At 42.4% G+C, this 21,774-nt stretch overlaps 1 protein-coding gene across 1 annotated transcript; it reads left to right on the top strand.

Moving 5' to 3' along the window:
- Window positions 1-1,777: 1,777 nt before the first annotated feature.
- On the top strand, window positions 1,778-20,689 carry LOC138999898 (zinc finger protein 552-like). Its single transcript, XM_070402114.1, has 4 exons — window positions 1,778-2,040; window positions 2,898-3,024; window positions 16,134-16,329; window positions 19,282-20,689. The coding sequence occupies exons 1-4, from the start codon at window positions 2,008-2,010 to the stop codon at window positions 19,346-19,348; spliced, it is 423 nt and encodes a 140-aa protein (XP_070258215.1). The 5' UTR covers window positions 1,778-2,007; the 3' UTR covers window positions 19,349-20,689.
- The last annotated feature ends 1,085 nt before the right edge of the window (window positions 20,690-21,774 follow it).

Here is a 21,774-nt window from a genome sequence, read left to right as displayed (position 1 = left end):
GTTCTTGTGGAGGGCAAGAGCGAATGTTTTTGATGAAATAAACGAGAAAAGGAGAAAGGAAAATAAAAGAAAATACTCAAAGCTCAGGTGACTTTGTTTTTATTAGTTGTGTGCAGGTTTTTTAATCCTTACTTGACGATGTTTCCTGTTACCCCCTCCCCTGCTTTCCCTCTGAGATTCTGCAGTAATGTAGACACTTCCGTGTTTCTGAATGCACTTCATTCATCAGTGTTTTGTTCATTAGACTCTATCTATGAGTGAGATCAAGTGGTGCTTGTCTTTCTCTGACTGACTTATTTCACTTAGCATGATGCTCTCCTGGTTCCCCCCATGCTATGTGAAAGGGTAAGAGATTCTTCATTTTTACTGCTGCATAGTATTCCGTGGTATCAATGTACCTCAGTTTTTTATCCACTCATCTACTGATGGGTACTTGGGCTCTTTCCAGATCTTTGCTATTGTAAATTGTGCTGCTATGAAGAGAGGGGTGGTCACTTTCTATCTGATTGTTTCAGGTTTCTTAGGATGTGTGATGTGTCTCCACCACATTCTGCGTGGTTCAGGGTTCAGGATCTGGAAGAGAGGCTGCACACACACATGAAAGAGACTAGGCAATAGGTAATAATTTGGAAATTGTCAGGGCCGAGAGAGCCCATCCCAAGAGGATGGACTCCTCTTGTGCTCAGGCCTTGCCATCTTTTTATTCAGTTTGGGATACACCCATAGCCCTTATGCAGGCAAGTTCAAGTAACAGGCAGGCTATCTTATCATTAAGGATTTATATGACTATAGGTGGGGAAGTTACTTTAGCTACCATGGTCTGGACTAAACAGTGAGTGTGGAGCTCTGACCTCTGCCAGGGCTCAAGGGTCACCAGCCTTCCTGGCTCCTGGTCCACACCTCTCTGCCAGTGAAGACAATAAGGTGTTTACCACAGGATATATTCCTAGAAGTGGAATCACTGGATCCAATGGCGGTTCCATATTAAATTTTTTGTACAAACTCCATACTGATTTCCATCATGGCTGCACCACTTTGCATTCCCACCATCAGTGTACTAGGGGTCCCTGTTTTCCACATCCTCCCCAGCACTTGAATTTTGTTCATTTGTTGATGGCAGCCAGTGTGAAAGCGGTGAGGGGACACGTAACTGTTCCTTGAATTTCCATCTCTCTGATGATCTGTGACTTTAAGCATCTTTTTATATATTTCTTGACCATCTTATACACGCTGTAGCCCAGGCAGTGCTGACACTTTGGATGGCATTTGAAGCAGATGCTCTTAAGTACTAGCGTTTGTTTTGTGACCTTAACTTTGTATAATGGATTCAATGGAGGCAGGTTAAGGAAGTTAGAGTCTTGAACAACCTCCTCCAGATACATATGGCCCCAGGGAAACACATGCCAAAAGTCTTGAATGAAGAAACAATGCCTGCCCTTCAGAAACAGCAAGTCCTGAACAAATATATGCAAAACCGCAGCTAAAGAAAGCCCTGCAGGTGCAGGAGAAACAAACTTGCCTCAGAAATCCCCTCCCCTGAAGGCGCTAGAGGGCCCTGAGTGTACTTGGTGTGTTCTTGGGCTATTTGCCCCCAAATCCAGTCCTAGAATCAACTGAGAAATACTGGATCCTGGCCTTGGCGCTTAGAAACTACATTACCCAGAAGGCGAAGCATGGAGTGGCATCAGGCGGAGCCAATGGAGGCTCAGAGAAGGCACTTCCGTTTGGGAGCTACGGGAGGGCGGGACCGATAATCCTTGCGGCAGGATTTCGTCTTCTCAGATTTTTGTCTCAGGCGGTGAGGAATTTCGAGTCCGCAGTTCCGTGGAGAAGGCCGGAGAGCGGTGTTCCCCGCCTCACAGTCAATGGTCGGAGCCTCCAGTGGCTCGCAGCTCCTACCTGGGACTGAAGCTCGGAGTCGCCACCCAAACCCACGCCAGGGCCGGGACAGCGACCGCCATTCCTGCAGCGGCTTCTACTCCCGCCCGGCTCAGCCCACAGAGGACAATGGCGGCGCCCCCACTGAGGAGACGGGCTGAGGTGAGTTCAGTCCCCCAGGCCCTCACCGCCTCCTCACACAGACACCACAGCCTGGGGAGGGCGCCTGTCCCGTCCTGCAGCTCAGTCCCGCCTGGAGGACCGTGAGGAAGGCGGAGGGGAGAGAGGAGTGTTGTGGCTTCTGAGGACACAGCAGGTGCAGGGCAGAGAGGACGGGGGTGACTTGCATCTGAAGGTCCCTGAGGATGTGGCTGTGAGTATTGACGGAAAGATCAGAGGCTGCAGGGAGGACGGCACAGACTCATTCGGGGCTTTCCCGGCTGTGGGTCCATCAGGGGCCTGGGGTGGTCCTGGATCCGGCTGGATTACAAGCTCTCTACACGCCATATGCCAAGTTCATGGGTGAGTCCAGCGAGATCCAGTGGCATTGGAGCAGGAAGGGGGCAGAGCTGAGGGAGTGAACCTGGGGTCTGAACATGGGAAGGGGATGAACATTACCCAGTGGTGAGCACATCTGGAGGAAGTGTGAGCTGATGGTCCCGGGACCTGCTGTGGGGACTTAAAGATGAAGAAAAAACCCACGCTTGGCTTTCTCTTGGAGGCAGGATCTAGGAGACTGCAGTGGTGTTGCTTGGTAGGAAGGCTGGGGCCCTGCAGCCATTGCCCAGACCTTAAATGGCATTACTCCCTTCCCCTCCCCTTCCCCAATGCTTCCCATCCGACCCACCTGCTCTGCTGAGGGCCATCCAGTGAGTAATGGGACTGTGATGAGCATTAGGGCCCGGTGTCCACAGTAACCAGGGCCCCTGGAGGAGGTTAAGGGAGGGAAGGTGTGTAAGGAGTAGAATTACTGGTTCTCTGAAAGGCAGCATTGGTTTTAATTTTCTCCATTCTGACAGGTTGGTGTGACCTTTGAGGACATTGCCCTGTACTTCTCCAGGGAGGAATGGAGCCTCCTTGATGAGGGTCAGAGACAGCTGTACCTGAATGTGATGCTGGAGAACTTTGAACTTATATCCTCCCTGGGTAAGACCCTCACTCTCACCAGAGACCTGGACTTGGCTTTGCGATTTCCCAGGGCCCAGCCCCCAGGGTGTGCTCTGTCCTCCCATGTAGACTGTGGTACTGTTTGATTTTTCCAGTTTCCTAGGTAATTGCTCTCCTGGGGTGGGTTGGTCTGCTTCTGCTGCTCCCTTCTATTCCTGAAGTCCCAATACTGCCCTCTGTACTAAATTCACAGGGAAGGACTTGTGGTTGGTAGTATTGCTGGAAGCCTAAGGGATTCCACCTTGATCAGTGAGGAAAGCATTTTCTATATTCCTGTTGATCATTTGTACTTTTTTTTTGGAGAATTGTCTCTACATCCTTATCCTGTTTATTAACTGTATTTTTTGGTTAAAGAGTGTTCTAACTACCCTGTATATTTTATATACTAATTGCTTATTACATACAGGAACACATATTTTTGCATGTGCTTAATAATGCTTTGCAGATATAACTCCCCCACACCCGCTTTTCTACAGAGTCCATGTTTTTGGCAACCCTGCGTTCAGCAGGTCTAGTGGCGCCATGTTTTTGGCAAGCTCAGATGCTTGTTGCTAGTGCTTAGCAATAAAGTATTTTTTTTTAATATATTTTATTGATTTTTTACAGAGAGGAAGGGAGAGAGAGAGAAAGTTAGAAACATCGATCAGCTGCCTCCTGCACACCCACTACTGGGGATGTGCCCGAAACCCAGGTACATGCCCTTGTCCGGAATCGAACCTGGGACCCTTCAGTCCGCAGGCTGACGCTCTATCCACTGAGCCAAACCGGTTTTGGCAGCAATAAAGTATTTTTAATGATGTTATGTTGAGTTTGGTTTTCAGACAAGTCATTGCATTATTAGCCTCCAATATAGTATTAACATAACTTTATTATTACTACTCCAACTATTTGTGTGAATTTCTGTCTATATCTCAATATTCACATTATTGTGCTGATCAGAACTGAATCCACAATCTCTCCAAGCAATTCCTTCATAGGATTTGCAATTATTTTCTTCTGTTCTCTCGATTTCCTTTCATTTCATTTTGTGTATTGCTGTTCTGCTGTGAAGAACCTTTTTTCTTTATTTGTTGCCATCTTGACTGTTTTTGTTTTTTTTTTTGTGGTGTTTGGTGTCACATTCAGAAAATCATGTCAAGCCGAAACCGGTTTGGCTCAGTGGATGGAGCATCAGCCTGTGGACTGAAGGGTCCCAGGTTCAATTCCGGTCAAGGGCATGTACCTGTGTAGCGGGCACATCCCCAGTAGGGGATGTACAGGAGGCAGCTGATCCATGTTTCTCTCTCATCGATGTTTCTAACTCTCTACCTCTCTCCTTTCCTCTCTGTAAAAAATCAATAAAATATATTTTAAATAAAAAAGAAGAAGAAGAAAATCATGTCAAAAGAAATCTCCAAAACTTTTTCTCTAGGTTATCCTGAGGCGTTTTAAGTTTTAGCACTGATATTCAATTCTGTTATGCATGTTGTGTTAAATTTTATCAGTGGTGTCCAGTATTTTTGTGTTTCCGTGTGAGTATTGACTTTCAACAGCTCCATCATTGAAGAAACTATCTTTCCCTTCTTCTCTGTCTTACAATTTTGACAAAGATTACTTGGAAGTATGTGTCTGGGTTTATTTCTGTGTTTTCTGTTCTGTTCTGTTGATGTATGTGTCTGTGTTTCTTGAGCAACACAATGTTTGCTTGCTTTGTCTTTGTAAGAAATTGAAGTCAGAAAGTGTGATGCCACCAGCTTGCTTCTCACTCACGATTGTTTTTCCTATTCACATTTTTTAGTTCTATCCATTTCAAGGTTCACTTTTCATGTCTTTGTAAAATACCATAAGAATTATCCTCAGGGTTCCATTTAATCTGTAGATTGCATTGTGTAGTATGGATATTTTCACAATATTTCTTTTTTAAAAATTCTTTATTGTTTGAAGTAATATATATGGTACAACATATGTCTCGATTTTCCCTCATTGACCACAAATGAGTGAGATCATGTGATATTTATCTTTCTCCACCTGGCTTAATTTGCTTAGCATGATGCTGTCCAGTTCCATCCATGCTGGTGCAAATAATAAGAGTTCCTCCTTTTTAACAGCAGCCTAGTATTCCATTATGTAGATGTACCACAGTTTTTTAATCCACTCATCTACTGATGGGCACTTAGGCTATTTCCCAATCTTAGCTATTGTAAATTGTGTTGCTATGAACATAGGGGTGCATATGTCCTTTCTGATTGGTGTTTCTGATTTCTTTTTTTCTTTTTTTAATATTTCATTATTGATTTCAGAGAGAGGAAAGGAGAAGGAGAGAGTGATAGTAACATCAATGATAAGAGAGAATGGTTGATCTCTGCGTTCTGCATGCACCCTACTGGGAATCGAGTCACAGCGAGGCATGTTGCCTTGGGCGGCATCGAACCTGGGACCCTTCAATCTGCAGGTCGACACTCTATCCACTGAGCCAAACCGTCTAGGGCTGTTTTTTATTTCTTAGGATATCTTCCTAGATGGGTCAATTGGGAGTTCCATTTTTAATTTTTTGGAAACTCTACATTATATTCCACAGTGTCTGTACCAATATGCATTCCCACCAGCTGAGCACAAGGGTTCCTTTTCTCCACATCCTTGCCAGCACCTTGTCCTTTGTTGATTACTTGATGATAACCATCCTGACAGGTGTGAGAGGATATCTCATTGTCGTTTTGATTTGCGTGTCTCGGTTAAGTGGCTTTGAGCATATTTTTATATATCTCCGCTTTCCGTATATCCACTCTCGAAAAGTGTGTATTCAGGTCCTTTTGCCCATTTGTTGATTGGATTGTTTACCTTCTTTTTCTTATGATATATGAATTCATGTGAATTTTGCAGAGTAAACCCTTATCAAATATAACATTGGCAAATATGTTCTCCCATGCAGTGGGCTTTCTTGTTGTTTTGCTTATGGTTTCTTTGCCTGTGCAGAAGCTTTTTATCTTGACATAGTTCTAGGTCATAGTGATGGTGAACCTTTTGAGGTCCGTGTGTCATCATTTTGAAAAACCCTAACTTAACTCTGGTGCCATGTTACATATAGAAATTTTTTGATATCTCTCACCATAGTAAAACAAACATTTATATTTTTGATGTTTATTATTTATATTTAAATTAGAGGTCTGTTGCATGAAAAGATTTGTGCAATAGGTCTTCCCTTCCCCTGGCTGCCGGCACTGGTTTTCCTCTGGCTCCCGGGACCCAGGCCTTCGCTGCTCCAGCTGGAGCCACCTTCCGTCTTCCCTCTTCCTCTTGGTGCCTATGTATGCAAATTAGCCACCATCTTTGTTGGTTATTTTGCATATCACGCTGATTAGCCAATGGAGGCATAGCAAAGGTACGCTCATTTACCATGTTTGTCTATTATTAGATAGGATGCCATTTAAGAAAGAAAAATCAACCAGAAATATGAGTTCGCGTGTCACATCTGACACACGTGTCATAGGTTCGCCCTCACTGCCCTAGGAGCTGTATCCGTAAAGACATTGCTAGGATATATGGCTGATATTTTGCTGCCTGTGGATTATTCCAAGATTTTTATTGTTTCCCATCTTAAGTTTACAGAGTTATGATTAAAGTTGGTGGTCTAGTTTATTTTTTTGAATGTGTCTGTACAATTTTCCCAGCACCATTTATTCAAGAGACTATCTTGACTTCATTTTATGCTGTTTGACAGATGTTGAGGATAATGGCTTGGGTCGATTTTTGGATTCTCCGTTCTGTTGCATTGTTCTATATGTCTGTTGTTGTGCCAGTACCAGGCATTTTTGCAATATAGCTTGGTATCTGGTTTGTCATGCCTCCAACTTTGTTCTTTCTCAAGATTGCTGCGGCTATTTTTATTATTATTATTATTCCATATCTATTTTTGGAGTGCTTATTATAGGTCTGTGAAATATGCCGTTGGTATCTTAAGGGGGATTGCATTGAATCTGCAGATTGTTTTGTGTAGTATTGACATTTTAATCATGTTGATTCTACCAATCCATGAACACGGTATATTTTTCCATTTGTTTATATCTTCTTCTATCTCTTTTTTTCAACTTCCTGTAGTTTTCGGAGTACAGGTCTTTTGCCTAGTTAGTTAAGTTTATTCCTAGGTATCCTAATTTTTTTGTTGCAATGGTAGATAGGATTTTTTGTTTGTTTCTTTCTTTGTTTCCCTTTCTCTGAGTTCATCATGGGCTTATAAAAAAGCCATAGATTTCTGGTTCTTAATTTTGTATTCTGCCACATTTCTGAATGTATTTATTAAATTTAGAAGATTTTTGATGGAGTCTTTAGGGTTTTGTATGTACAATATGATGTCATCTTTTAATAATGACAGTTTTCTTCTTTTCCAATTATGATGCCTTTAATTTCTGCTTCTTGTCTGATTGCTATGGTTAGCACTTCCAGTTTTATATCAAACAGGAGTGGTGAAAGTGGGCATCCCTGTCTTGTTCCTGTTCTTAGGGAAAATGTTTGTAGTTTTTGCTGATTGTGGGTTTGTCATATAAGGTTCTTACTATGTTGAGGTGTGATCCTTGAGCTCCCACTTTGCTGAGAGTTTTTTCAAGAAAGGGTGTCAGATTATGTCAAATGCTTTTTTGCATCAATTGATAATGCTTATATGATTTTTGTCTTTCATTTTGCTCATATGTTGTATCATATTTATTGATTTGCAGATATTGTACAATCTTTCATTCCCCTAATAAATTCTACTTGGTCATGGTGTATGATCTTTCTAATATATTGCTGGATCTGATTTGCCAGAATTTTCTTTCTTTTTTTAAAAATATATTTTATTGATTTTTTACAGAGAGGAAGGGAGAGAGATAGAGAGTCAGAAACATCGATGAGAGAGAAACATCGATCAGCTGCCTCCTGCACATCTCCTACTGGGGATGTGCCCGCAACCCAGGTACATGCCCTTGACTGGAATCGAACCTGGGACCTTTCTGTCCACAGGCCGACTCTCTATCCACTGAGCCAAACCGGTTTCGGCTGCCAGAATTTTCTTGAGGAAAATTTAAAAAAGACGAAATACTAACAGAAACGTCCCCTACCTGGTGAAAGGAAATCATGCTCTGGCTGGAGTTGTACCTAGGACTCTTCTTGAGGATTTCAGCATTAATGGGTGTAACTACAACAACAGTGGGAGAGCTGCTGTGCAGGAGACACCCCTATGGAGGATGACATGCATCAGTGGGGCTTTGGTGGTCAGTGAGTCTGCCTCTTGAGTGTATAGCTTATGGATTGAAGAGTTTTAAGCTGCTATGGTATGACACTGACCACTGGGATACTGGCTCTTGGGTTTCCAGGGAGGTGTAAAGTCAGCCTCTGCCTGGAGCCACCCAGCAGCATCTATAGAGAGATCTGCAGAATCTCCTCTTTGTATCGAGTTTGGAAGTGCCCTGATGAGGCCCAGCTGTGAATCAAGGAAGGCTAGTGCTTGTGCCAGGAATAGGCCATTTATTGATAGGTTTGGGACTCCCTGACTGAACTCAACTTCTTTGACAGGTTTTAGCCTTAGCAATGGCAGGCAATTCATATACAAACGCTGCTGCACACAGCTTGGGTGGAGTTGTAAATTGGATGGGGTGAGGTCTCAGGGAATCAGCAGGTCGGAGCATACAGAATGGTTGTCAGTAAGACCTGCCACCTCGGACATGGCAGCATAGGTATAATGAGCACAGCAAGCAACTCTGTCTGGGAGAAAGCTGCTCCCGAATTCCTGCCTCGATTCCAGTTAGGCCAGTTTCCCTCTCATATGTGTCTTGATTCGCCCCTCCACCGCCAGGCTCACCAGGCCTTGGAGGTCAAGAGGAAGCGGGAGGTTGTAAATTCCATTTTGGTACTGGCATTGTAAGAGGAGCAGCTGGGTCTCCTGCAGCCCCTGTGTCACTGAGCCCCAGTCCGCACTGGTTTTTACTGCCAGTAGGGCCTTTTTTCCCCAGTCTGGGACACTGGGGGGGGCATCTGGTATGACACTGGGACCCCTTTTTCTTCCAGGTGACCTCTGCAGAGAAGATCTCTCTCCCAATTAAAAAAGTGTTTCACATGGGTATACAACCAACACCTTACATTCCTCCCTACATCCTACCAGTATCGGTGAGCTTTCCACTTTACCTGTTCAGTGCTAAGACAATGGTTCTCAACCTTGGCTATACATTAGAATCACCTGGTAATCTTTTTAAAATCCTGATATCTGGGCCTCATCCTTTGGAAATTCTGTTTCATTGTTACTAATGATGAGGCCCAGAAATCAGGTTTTTAAAAACATTCCCAGGTGATTCTAAGGTGCAGTCCGGGTTGAGAACCACTGTCCTAAGGCTTCCATTCAGCCAGCTTTCCAGGAGTTCTGGCTGATTGTTGTTCTGCATTTTACTTGTAATTTTGATGTGGTTGTGGAATGAAGCAAGTATAGACCCTTGCATACACCACCAACTTGGTTCTCCTCTCCGTAACTTTTCTGAATTCAATTCTTTCTTCTTTTATCTTCACCTGAATAGTGAGAATATTTTTACCAATGATTTTTTTTTCTAAGAGAGAGAAAGGGAGAACCAGAGCGAGAGAGAGAGAGAGAGAGAGAGACAGAGAATCATCAATTGGTTGCCTCACACATGTGCCCCCACCAGCAGGGGGATTGAACCTGAAATCACATACCTGCCTCTTACAGAAAATCAAATCCATGACCTTCCAGTGTGCAAGCAGGCACTCTCAAAACTGAGCGAATTGGGCTAAGGATATTTATTTCTTCCTTAAATTATTTATTTTTAAAGTATATTTTATTGACTTCAGAGAGGAAAGGAAGGAAAGACGGATAGAAACATGAATAATGACAGAGTCATTGATTAGCTACTTTCTGCACACCCCCCAATGGAGATTTGCCGGCAACCTGCACATATCTTCTGACAAGGGCTGGAATTTTGATCTCCGTGGTCAGCCGTTTTCAACCTTTGGTTCGCGACCCCTTTGGCAGTCGAACAACCCTTTCACAGGGGTCGCCTAAAATCATCCTGCATATCAGATATTTACATTACGATTCATAACAGTAGCAACATTACAGTTATGAAGTAGCATCGAAAATAGTGTTAGGGTTGGGTCAGCAATGAGAAACTGTATTTAAAGGGCCAGAAGGTTGAGAACCACTGTGCTAGGTCTTGGGTTTATGCTCAATCACTGAGCCAGCCTTTATTTATTGATTCTAGAGACAGGAAGGGAAACAGAGAAAGAGAGGGAAACTGATCTGCTGTTCTACCCATCTAAGCATTTATTGGCTGTCCCCTACATGTGCCCTAGAAAATCCACAGCCCTGGTGCATCGGGACCACACACTCAACAAGAGAGCTACATGGCCAGGGCTCTGAATTTGTTTATTAATTTCAGAAGCTCATATGGCATCTTGACAGATTTCTCTATGGAAGGTCATGTTGTCTCTTAACATCAACAACTCTTTTTTCTTTTTAAGTAAAAGTATATTTTATTGATTTTTTACATAGAGGAGGGAGAGGGATAGAGAGTTGGAAACATCGATGAGAGAGGACATTGATGAACTGCCTCTTGCACACCTCTACTGGGATGTGCCTGGAACTAAGGTATATGCCCTTGACAGGAATCGAACATGGGACCCTACAGTCCGCAGGCCGACACTCTGTCCACTGAGCCAAACCGGTTAGGGCTCAACATCTCTTATGATGCTTTGTGGTTCCTAGTGTCAGGTATAATGTCTTACCTTTGATTTCTTTGAACATTTTTTTTTCTTCCCCAATTGACTTTCCCCAGCCTCCCCTACCCCCTGAAGATTGGTGTTGTTTGTTGGTTTTTGTCCTTTGCTTTAGTCTAAGTCAAGAGTAGCCAATATTTGTATTGTTTTATTTTGCTTTATCTCCTTTTACTGATGCTTGTTTAAATATTTGAGGAAGAGAGATGGCTGGGGGAGAGAGATAGAGAAAGATCCATGTGGGAGAAACATCCATCGACTGACTTCTGCACACAAGGTAACTGGAAATGGAACCCATATACTGATATGTGCCTTCAATGGGAATTGAATACTCGATGCTTTGGTACACAGCATGATGCTCCAACCACCTGAGCCATACTGGTCAATGCATTCTGTGGTTTTTAAACACAAAAGTTTCTAGTGTTCTTTTAAGAACAGGCCACTTTGGTCAATGATAGCAAAAGCACAGGGGCTGCTGGAGGTAATTCTGACCCTTGTTTTTTACTGTACGTATTTTCAAATATGTTTATTCACCCAGTCTTTTCTAGTCATTCTTTCTGTACACTTCTTTACTTGTGTCTGTTATATTGTCTTCTTGTTACTCTTACTCCTATTTCATATGGGGTTTTTGTTCATGAGTAGCTGTCTACTTACACTGGGCTCTGGGGAGATGGTCACATCTCTAATTCTGCATTCTTTTGGATGTCACTCACATAGGTGGGTTTGTTAAAAATATATTCTTAGTGATTTCAGCAAGGAAGGGAGATATAGCGACATCAATGATGAGAGAGAATCATCGATTGGCTGCCTCCTACACACCACCTCCTGGGGATGAAGCCTGCAACCCCGGCACATGCCCTGGCCGGAATTGTACCTAGGACCCTTCAGTCCACAGGGAGACGCTCCATCCACTGAGCCAAGCCAGCAAAGGCTCAATAGGTCATTTGTCTGTTGTCTCATTTGTCCTTTGTTGTTTTACCACAGTGTTGATCATCCACCTGTTTTGTTTTTCTCTGAAGTTTTGCATCATTTATCCCATAGAATAGGTCAAGTGGGATTTAAGGGGAAGAATACTTTGTACATCACAGAAGAAACATGATTTTATTGATTTATTTTTAAATGTATTTTATTGAATTTTTTACAGAGAGGAAGGGAAAGGGAAAGGGAGTTAGAAACCTCAATGAGAGAGAAACATCAATCAGCTTCCTCCTGCACAACCCCTACTGGGAATGTGCCTACAACCAAGATACATGCTCTTGACTGGAATTGAACCTGGGACCCTTCAGTCCATAGGCCGATGTTATATCCACTGGGGCAAACCGGGTACTGCGAAACAGTGCTTTATTCATGACACAGTGGTGTCACAGGTGGTCTTCCGTTGGAGAAGGGTCATTGGGGAGGAATTCTTGGCTGGCCTTTGTTTCATTCAAAGCTAGAAACCCAGTGTGTATTTGTTTGCTTGCTTGCTTTCTTTCTTTCGTTCTTTCTTTCTCTCTCTTTCTCTCTCTCTTTCTTTCTTTCTTTCTTTCTTTCTTTCTTTCTTTCTTTCTTTCTTTCTTTCTTTCTTTCTTTCTTTCTTTCTTTCTTTCTTTCTTTCTTTCTTTCCCCTTCCTTCCTTCCTTCCTTCCTTCCTTCCTTCCTTCCTTCCTTCCTTCCTTCCTTCCTTCCTTCTTTCTTTCTTTCTGTTTATAGCAGCTTTATTGCTAATTGCAAAAAACTGTAAGCAACCAAAATGTCCCCTAAAAGGTGAGTGGAGTCCTAACTGGTTTGGCTCAGTGGATAGAGCGTCGGCCTGTGGACTCAAGGGTCCCAGGTTCGATTCCGGTCAGGGACATGTACCTTGGTTGCAGGCACATCCCCAGCGGGGGGTGTGCAGGAGGCAGCTGATCGATGTTTCTCTCTCACCGATGTTTCTAGCGCTCTATCCCTCTCCCTTCCTCTCTGTAAAAAATCAATAAAATATATATTTAAAAAAAAAAAAAAAAAAAAAAAAAGGTGAGTGGATACACAAACTGTGGTGCATCTGTACAATTAAATATTCAGCAATAAAAAGAGGAAATAGAGAAAAATCAAACTAGGAATGGGAATACCAAGAAGCAAGACCTCCCCACATTGATATGACCCCTTGAACAAAGAAAGGAATGGAAGAAACTTAAATATATATCGCTTAGGAAAAAGGGCCCGTCTGAAAAGGGTATATACTGTATGATTCCAACTATATTACATTGTGGAAAAGGGAAAACTATACAGAGAGTAAAAAGCTTAGTAGTTGCCACAGGCTTGGAGTACAGAGGGAAGGATAAATAGGTCCAGCACAGGGGATTTTTATGTATATATTTATGTTTTTTAAGTTTTTGCAACTTTTACTAATGTTTTTAATTAAATCTTTATTGTTCAGATAATTACATTTGTTCCTCTTTTTTCCCCCCACAACTCCCCTCCTACCTGTTCCCACCCCAACCTCTGCCGTTACCCCTGCCACCCACTGTTCTCATCCATAGGTGTACAATTTTTGTCCAGTCTCTTCCCACACCCCCCCACACCCCTTTCCTCCCCAAGAATAGTCAGTCCAGTCCCTTTCTATGCCCCTGAATCTATTATATTCACCAGTTTATTCTGTTCATCAGATTATTTATTCTCTTCATTTTTAGATTCACTTGTTCATAGATGTGTATTTGTTGTTCATGATTTGTATCTTTACCTTTTTCTACTTCTTCCTCTGCTTAAAGGATACCTTTCAGCATTTCATATAATACTCGTTTGGTGGTGATGAACTCCTTAGCTTTTTCTTATCTGTGAAGCTCTTTATCTGACCTTCAATTCCTAATGATAGCTCTGGGTAAAGTAATCTAGGTTGTAGGTTCTTGCTATTCATCACTTTGAATATTTCTTGCCACTCCCTTCTGGCCTGCATAGTTCCTGTTGAGCAATCAGCTGACAGTCAGTCGTATGGGTATTCCCTTGTAGGTAACTGATTGTTTTTCTCTTGCTGCTTTTAAGATTCTCTCTTTGTCTTTTGCTCGTGGCATTTTAATGATGATGTGTCTTGGTGTGGTCCCCTTTGAATATCTTTTGTTTGGGGTTCTCTTCGCTTGCTGGACTTGTAAGTCTATGTCTTTCACCAGGTAGGGAAAATTTTCTGTCATTATTTCTTCAAATAGGTTTTCAATATCTTGCTCTCTCTCTTCTTCTGGCACCCCCATAATTCAGATGTTGATACATTTGACGTTGTCTGAGAGGCTTCTTACACCATCTTCATATTTTTGGATTCTTTTTTCATTTTGCTTTTCTGGTTGGGTGATTTTTGCTTCTTTGTATTTCAAATCTTTGACTTTATTCTTGCGATCCTCTAGTCTGCTGTTGGAAATCTTCATAATACCCTTTATTTTTGTCAGTGTACACTTAATTTCTAGTTCATCCTTTTTCATAACCTCGAGGGTCTCACTAGATTTCTTGAGGGTCTCACTAAATCTATCAGTGCTCTCACTAGATTTCTTGAGGGTCTCACTAAATTTATCGGCGGTTTCTAGAAAATTCTTGAAAAACCTTTAAAAGTGTGGTTTTGAACTCTATATCCAGTAGTTTGCTTTCCTCTATTTCTTTCATATGTTACCTTTTTCTTGGCTCTGCATTGTTTATGCTTCCTTGTGTTGATAGAGTGGCTTTCTGTGTTAGGTGTACTATAGGGCCCAGTGGCTCAGCCTCCCCAATTGCTCTTGGTGCACCCCTTTGTGGGCATATGTGCACAGTCTTGTTGTATTTAAGAAGCCTTGGTTGTAGTTGTTATCACTGGGAGGAATTGACCTCCAGGCCAATTGGCTGTGAGAATCAGCTGTGTCTGCAGTGGGAGAACTTCTGTGCTGGAGACACCCCTCTGGGGCAAGACTTGCTTCGGTGGGGCTTTGGTGCTCACTGAGTCTGCCCACTGAGTGTGTCCCTTATGGAATCTAGGGGTTGTAATCTGGATTGTCCCACTCTGACCACTGGGTACACTGGCTCTTGGATCTCTAAGGAGGTGCTATTTAGCCTCTGCCTGAGGCTATTCAGCAGGAGCTATTGAGAGATCTGCAGATTTCTCTTCTTTGTTTGGGGTTTGGACATGCCCAGAGGAGGCCCAGCTGTGAAGCAATGCAAGGTGCTGTGGGGCCTTGGGCCTTCTTTTGGAATTTCTGGGTTTCTCTGAATCAGCTGGAGTTTGTTAGGTAATTTTCAGATTGCAAAGGGCCAGGCCTTTGATATGCAAAAGCTCCTGTGCCCAGGTTGCGTGGGGCGGGGTAATAGGGGATCAACGGGGTAGTGCAAACAACTATGGCTGCTCCTAAGTCCTACCCTAAGAGGCCCAGTGACTCAGTGTCCCGGTAATCTCTGCAAGTACCGCTGAGAGAAAGCCACCCTCGAGATCTGACCGATGCCAGACCGTCCAGTTTCTCCCCAAATGAGTCTGGGTCCCCAGAGACTCGCCCGGAGTTGGAGTTCAGAGCAGTAGGGAGCTTGAGACTCCCTCCCGATTGAAAAAGACAACTGTGACCTCATTTGCCAGCCCTTTCCACTTCGGCCACGTCCTCAGTTGCCAGCCCTTTCCAAGTACGCCACATGCTCATTTGCCAGCCTTTTCCGCGTGCACCTCCATACCTCTGCACTTTACTTCTGCACCTCCTCTGAGTCTTAGTATGCTTTTCTCTTTTCTTCTAGTTGTAGAATTTCCACTCAGCCAACCTTCCTGTGGTTCTGGATATTGTCTGTTTTGTCTTTTAGTTGTATTGTTGAAGTGGTTGTGCATGGCAGCAATTTCTGGTGTTTACCTATTCCGCCATCTTGTTTTTATCAGCACTCAATTTTCATAGTGATCATTTCTACTGGGATCCCAGCCCATGGATAACCTTCACCTCTCTTGACTTTGCACCTGTGCCTCTTTCACAGGTCTCTCTTTTCTGCCCTCTAACATTGTTCCATGCCTGAAGTACCTTGGAGTGCACACATGTTATTATATTGATGTTGAACATCATGTGGTCAAATACAATACATTTTTATGGCTTTGAGCCGTCTTAAATGATTCTACATAGACTCACATGGCCAACATGTAAGGTCCTAATGGAAGCCATTTTTGCAGGAAAAATAAGTAGAGCCTTCCTCTCTTCTTTGTGTCCCGTCCTGTGCTTCTGTCCCTCACTTGGTTTGCTTTTAATCATAAATGAGTTTTGGGGCCACGATATGCATAACAACGTTTCCTCAGAGTATACCTCACTGGTCCTTAAAATCTTTCTATGGAATCAGGCCTAGTCATGACAGAGAAACATTTGTGGTGCTGATATTCTGATTTCATAGGGTGAACATGTACTTTACCAGTGTTTCCTTTTGTTCAGGTTGCTGCTGTGGAGCAGAGAATGAGGAGGCAGTGACTGAAGAGAACTTTTTTGTGAGAGTTTCACAGGCATGGATTCCCCAGTTCCCTTTGTCTTCCCAGAAGAGCCACCCCTGTGAGAGTTGTGGACTAGTCTTGGGAAACATTTTCCACGTGATGGAGCTGCAGGGAACACCACACGGACAGATACTGTTGAGGTGTGGGGCATGTGCAGAACGGTTTTACTTCAGTGTAAATATTCACCAATGGCATGTGACAGAGAAGACTTTCATTAGAGGTGTGGACAGGATCTCCCTTGCAAACAGCTGCAATTTCAATGTGTCCCAAAATGGTTTCACATGCGGGGAGGTTGGGCAGGGTGTTCTTACCGAATCAGGACAGCTCCACCTAAAGGCTACTCAGACCAGGGCCCATCCAAATGCTATTTCGACACGTGGGATGACATTTCAAAAGACAAAAAATTATTACGCCAGAAAAGAATCTAAGAAAGACATTACTTGTACCCACACGTTTATTCAGGAAAAGGATGTCAATGTTGGAAGTGGATGTTTTGTTTGCTCTGAATGTGGGATATATTTTACCAAATTTTCTAGCTTTTGTCCTCTACAGCAAGGTCACATTGTAGAAAGGCCTTATCAGTGCAGTGAATATGGGAAAGATTTTAGCAATAGTAACAGCCTAGGTGAATATGAAGCTTTGCACACTGAAGAGAGGCATTATGAGTACAGTGAATATGGGATAGCTTTTAGCAGTATTAACAGCCTAGGTGAATATGAAGCTTTGCACACTGAAGAAAGGCCCTATGAGCGCAGTGAATGTGGAAATCCTGTTACCAATAGCACTGCCCTCCATTATGATCAGAGCGTTCTCACAGCAGAAAGGCCTTATGAGTGCAATGAGTGTGGGAAATCTTTTACTAGTAGCAGTAACCTTCATTGTCATCAGCGCATTCACACTGGAGAAAAGCCTTATAAATGTAGTGAATGTGGAAAGTCTTTTTCATCTTTCAATACTCGCAAATATCATCATTACAGAATGCACTCTGCTGAAAGGCCTCATCACTGCAGTGAATGTGGGAAATCTTTTATCACTTTGTCTCACCTTCACAGTCATCAGAGGGTTCACACAGGAGAAAAGCCTTATAAATGCAATGAATGTGGGAAATCTTTTTCCCAGATCGGTAACCTTCTTTCTCATCAGAGCATTCACACTGAAGAAAAGCCTTATATATGTGGGGAATGTGGGAAAGCTTACAACTCTTTCATTAAACTTTGTCATCATCAAAGAGTGCACACTGGAGAAAGGCCTTTTCACTGCAGTGAATGTGGGAAATCTTATACCAGGAAAAGTGCACTTTGTCAGCATCGGAGAATTCATAGAGGAGAAAAGCCTTATAAATGCAGTGAATGTGGGATGACTTTCATCCAAAGCGGAACTCTCCAAATTCATCAGAGAGTTCACACTGGAGAAAAGCTTTTTAAATGCAGTGAATGTGGGAAATATTTAACCAGTAAGTCTTACCTTCAAATTCATCAGAGGGTTCACACAGGAGAAAAGCCTTATAAATGCAATGAATGTGGGAAATCGTTTACCACTAAGTCTTACCTTCACACTCATCAGAGAGTTCACACAGGAGAAAGGCCTTATAAATGCAGTGAATGTGGGAAATCTTTTACCAGGAGCTCTGACCATCACCGTCATCAGAGAAATCATGCAGGACAGAAGCCTTATAAATGCAGTGACTGTCGGAAATCTTTTACTGAAATCGAAGCTCTCCAAAATCATCAGAGTGTTCATAGAGGAGAAAAGCCTTATAAATGCAGTGACTGTGGGAAATCTTTTACCTGTAACAGTAAACTTTGTCGTCATCAGAAAGTTCACACTGGAGAAAAGCCTTATAAATGCAGTGAATGTGGGAAATCCTTTGCCAGTAACAGTCATCTTTGTCATCATCAGAGAGTTCATACAGAAGAAAAGCCTTATAAATGTAGTGAATGTGGGAAAAGTTTCCGTGAAAACAAAGCTCTCCAAAATCATCAGAGAGTTCACACTGGAGAAAAGCCTTTTAAATGCAGTGAATGTGGGAAATCTTTTACCAGGAGCTCTGTCCATCGCCGTCATGAGAGAACTCATGCAGGACAGAAGCCTTATAAATTCAGTGACTGTGGGAAAACTTTTACTGAAAACAAAGCTCTCCAAAATCATCAGAGTGTTCATAGAGGAGAAAAGCCTTATAAATGCAGTGACTGTGGGAAATCTTTTACCTGTAACAGTAAACTTTGTCGTCATCAGAGAGTTCATACAGGAGAAAAGCCTTGTAAATGTAGTGAATGTGGGAAAACTTTCAGTGAAAACAGAGCTCTCCAAAATCATCAGAGACTTCACACTGGAGAAAAGCGATGTCCATTGCCGTCATCAGAGAAGTCATACAATACAAAAACCTTATAAATGCAGTGACTGTGGGAAATTTAATACCAGTAGCACCAACCTTCACCGTCATCAGACAGTTCATACAGGAGAAAATGCTTATAAATGCAGTGAATGCGGACAGTCTTTTACAAATAACTCTCACCTTCATTGTCATCAGAGAGTTCACACAGGAGATTGTCGTAATGAGTGTAATTAATGTGAGATATCTCTCAGCCTAATTTGTAAATTTGCTTTTCACAAAAGAGTCCAAATGTGAAAAATTTCTCAGATGTGTTGAAAATGTAGTTTCTTAGTTAGGACTTAACAGTTTTATAAGAAAATATGTGAAGTCTCATTAGTCTGAAATTTATCTCATATATTGAATCCCGAACATTTTGTATCCTACCCGCAACTATTTTATCTGTTCTGTTTGCATGTTGGAACCATATGTATGTATGTTGGACTTTTTAACATAAAGAGCTGTCTTGCCAGGTGGAAAAACTGCCAATCTCACGGCTGTTACTTGCAAAATAATGAAGGCTTTTCTGTAAGACTTCTTTAATGTTGGGTGTTCCATTTACTGTGTTGGTTAGTTTATATGGAGATCTGGGCTCTCCAAGCATGATTCGGTAAAAAACTTATATGGCCTCTGAAACATTTTTCTCTTGGGGGATGACTATGGTGTAGAAATTAGCTCAGCAGTTTTTGCCAAATTTACATTGCAGCCCATATTTTCCCAGGAAATACTGTGGACTCTCTCGTCCTCATGTGAAAATGGATGCATTGAGACACAGAGATCACTCCTAAGAGGTGGGTAGCTATGACAACCTGAAGTATATCTGGGAGCAGTGTGAATTTTTTTTCCTGTTTTCAAGGAATGGTAAGACATTTGAAGGGATTCTTTTCCCCAGGTGTTGCAGAGGGCCATGCGCTGTAATGCCTTCAATTCCATGGGTGATAGGTACTGGTTGGAGGACCATCACAGTGAGGGGACCCCTTCACTGCAGAAACACTGACCTAATTCCTGTTGGAACAGACTGCAGCCCATTAGATGGAATGATCTTCATCTAAACTTGTACCCAGACATTTTTTTTGAGGAAAAGACTACAGGAGTTATGTGTACACAGACCTGAGGGACATCTGGGTTTGTTTATCTTCTGTGCATCAGTCATTGTCACTCATTATAATGAAGAAGTTTTGTGGCTTCATATATCTTATCAGATGTTCCCATTAGAGCCATTGGTGCTCTGGCAGCAAAACTAAGAAGAAAACAAAGGGTGTCTTTAGGGTGGAGATATGGATTTTGTGACCCAGTCAGCATTTCAGTGGGTTTGGGTGAAAGTTCTTCATTGTTTGTTACATTTTCTGTCTCTGAGATGAGACTCACCCACAGCTCATGAGAATGTGGATTGAATATAGAGTTTAAAAAGCTGTTGTTCCAAAGTAAGTAACATTTCTTTTATCCTTTTTTTTTTCAGTTCTTTTGTCTTGAACTATTTTTAACAGCTGTAATGAGTAAATTACATGTGTTAAGTGTAGTGTTTCATAAATCTTGACATGTGCAAGAAAATGAAACCATCATTATACTCATAATACTCAGCATATCTATGACTGTGAAGTTGCTTAATGACCTCATTTAATCTGTCCTTGTTCTTCACGGTTTTCTTGATAACCATGATTTTACATTCCATTTTAAGAGAGAACTTTGCTTTTTTTAAAAATTTTTCCGCTTTAATTTATATTTCATAAATTCTTGGACATTTATTAAAGATACATTAGTAACTCATCTTTTTTTTTTTTTTTTTTTTTTTTGGTAGTTAGTCTTTTTGTTGTTGTTAATCCTGACTCAAGGATATTTTTCTAGTTATTTTATTTTTTTTTTGGAGAGTGTAAGAGAGAGAGGGTAAGACAGAGAGAAACATTGATATTAAGGAAACACATTGATTGGTTACCTCCTGCATCAGCAGTTACCACGGCACTGACTGGGAAGGAGTCTTCAACTAAGGTATGTGTCTTAGCTGGAATTGAACCTGGGACCCTTTGGATTGTAGGCCTTTGCTCCATCCAGAGCCAAATCGTCCAGGGCTCTGGTAGATATTCTTACCTTTCAATATATCACTATTAGGTCCATTGTAATAAATATTTGGTTATTTCTATTAAAGGTGATACAAACATTTCTGTATAATTCTTTTTTTTTTAAATATATTTTATTGATTTTTTACAGAGAGGAAGGGAGAGAGATAGAGAGTTAGAAACATCGATGATAAACATCAATCAGCAGCCTCCTGCACACCTCCTACTGGGGATGTGCCCGCAACCCAGGTACATGCCCTTGACCGGAATCGAACCTGGGACCCTTCAGTCCGCAGGCCGACGCTCTATCCACTGAGCCAAACCGGTTCTGGCAAATTTTTTATATGGATATAAATGTTATTTACCTTTGTCAGTCCGACATCTCCCACAGGCTCCTGGACTGCAAGAGGGCACAGGACTGACTGAGGGATCCCCCCGAGTGTGTGAATTTCATGCACCAGGCCTCTATTTTAAACATATGAACCAGGACATCATGGTTCCATTCACAGTCAAGGAGAATACCTAAGCCCCGTCTTGAACCGCAGTGTGGGGTATGCAGGAGGCAGCTGATCAATGATTCTCTGTTAGCATTGATTTTTTTTCTCTCTGTCTTTCAATCTCCATCATCTCCCTGCAGAGACCTTCCCCGGCCAGGCACTTCTCACTCCGATTCTCACAAGGACATTTGTCTTTGGGTGCATTTTACTAAGAAATGGGACCTGTAAGAAGCCACTGACTCTGCTGCAGGGCGGCAGGTGCTGTGGGCACTCAGGTCTCATTGTGGTGGGCCCCCCTGGGAATGTCCAGCAGACTCACTAGAACTCCGTGAACCTGAGTTGGCTGAATGTGACATGCAGATGATTGATGGCGCTTACTCTGGCCTTCCAAGATCAATAAAAGTACCAACCTGAGTACTTGTTGCCAGGATTTTAGGGTTAGATTTTTGAGCATTTTCTCTTTTTAAATTCTCACAACAACCTGGGTAAGTGGAAACTCCTATCAAATTGCTGAAAAATTCAGTATCTGAGAAATGAAGTCAGCTCCCCATGTTTACAGCACAGACAAGTGTCAGATTCAAGAGCTGGATTTTAACTCATCATTTTATCCAGCATCAGACACAATCTGTACCACTGATGTGCAGCCCTCACTGGATCAGGTAC

The sequence above is a fragment of the Myotis yumanensis genome, unplaced genomic scaffold, assembly GCF_028538775.1.
Source record: "Myotis yumanensis isolate MYYU_CA2020_CCGP unplaced genomic scaffold, mMyoYum1.0.hap1 SCAF_23, whole genome shotgun sequence".
In the NCBI taxonomy this organism is placed as follows: Eukaryota; Metazoa; Chordata; class Mammalia; order Chiroptera; family Vespertilionidae; genus Myotis; species Myotis yumanensis.
Note: the sequence above shows the minus strand (reverse complement) of the source record. Positions and strands in the feature narration are given on the sequence as shown.

Bases quoted from the DNA above. Each gene is read 5' to 3' on its own strand.
- LOC138999898 (XM_070402114.1), top strand. From the start codon at position 2,008: ATGGCGGCGCCCCCACTGAGGAGACGGGCTGAG. The intron at 2,041-2,897 runs GTGAGTTCAGTC...CCATTCTGACAG, and splicing joins CACTGAGGAGACGGGCTGAG to GTTGGTGTGACCTTTGAGGA. The intron at 16,330-19,281 runs GTGTGGGGCATG...ATATTTTCCCAG, and splicing joins CACGGACAGATACTGTTGAG to GAAATACTGTGGACTCTCTC.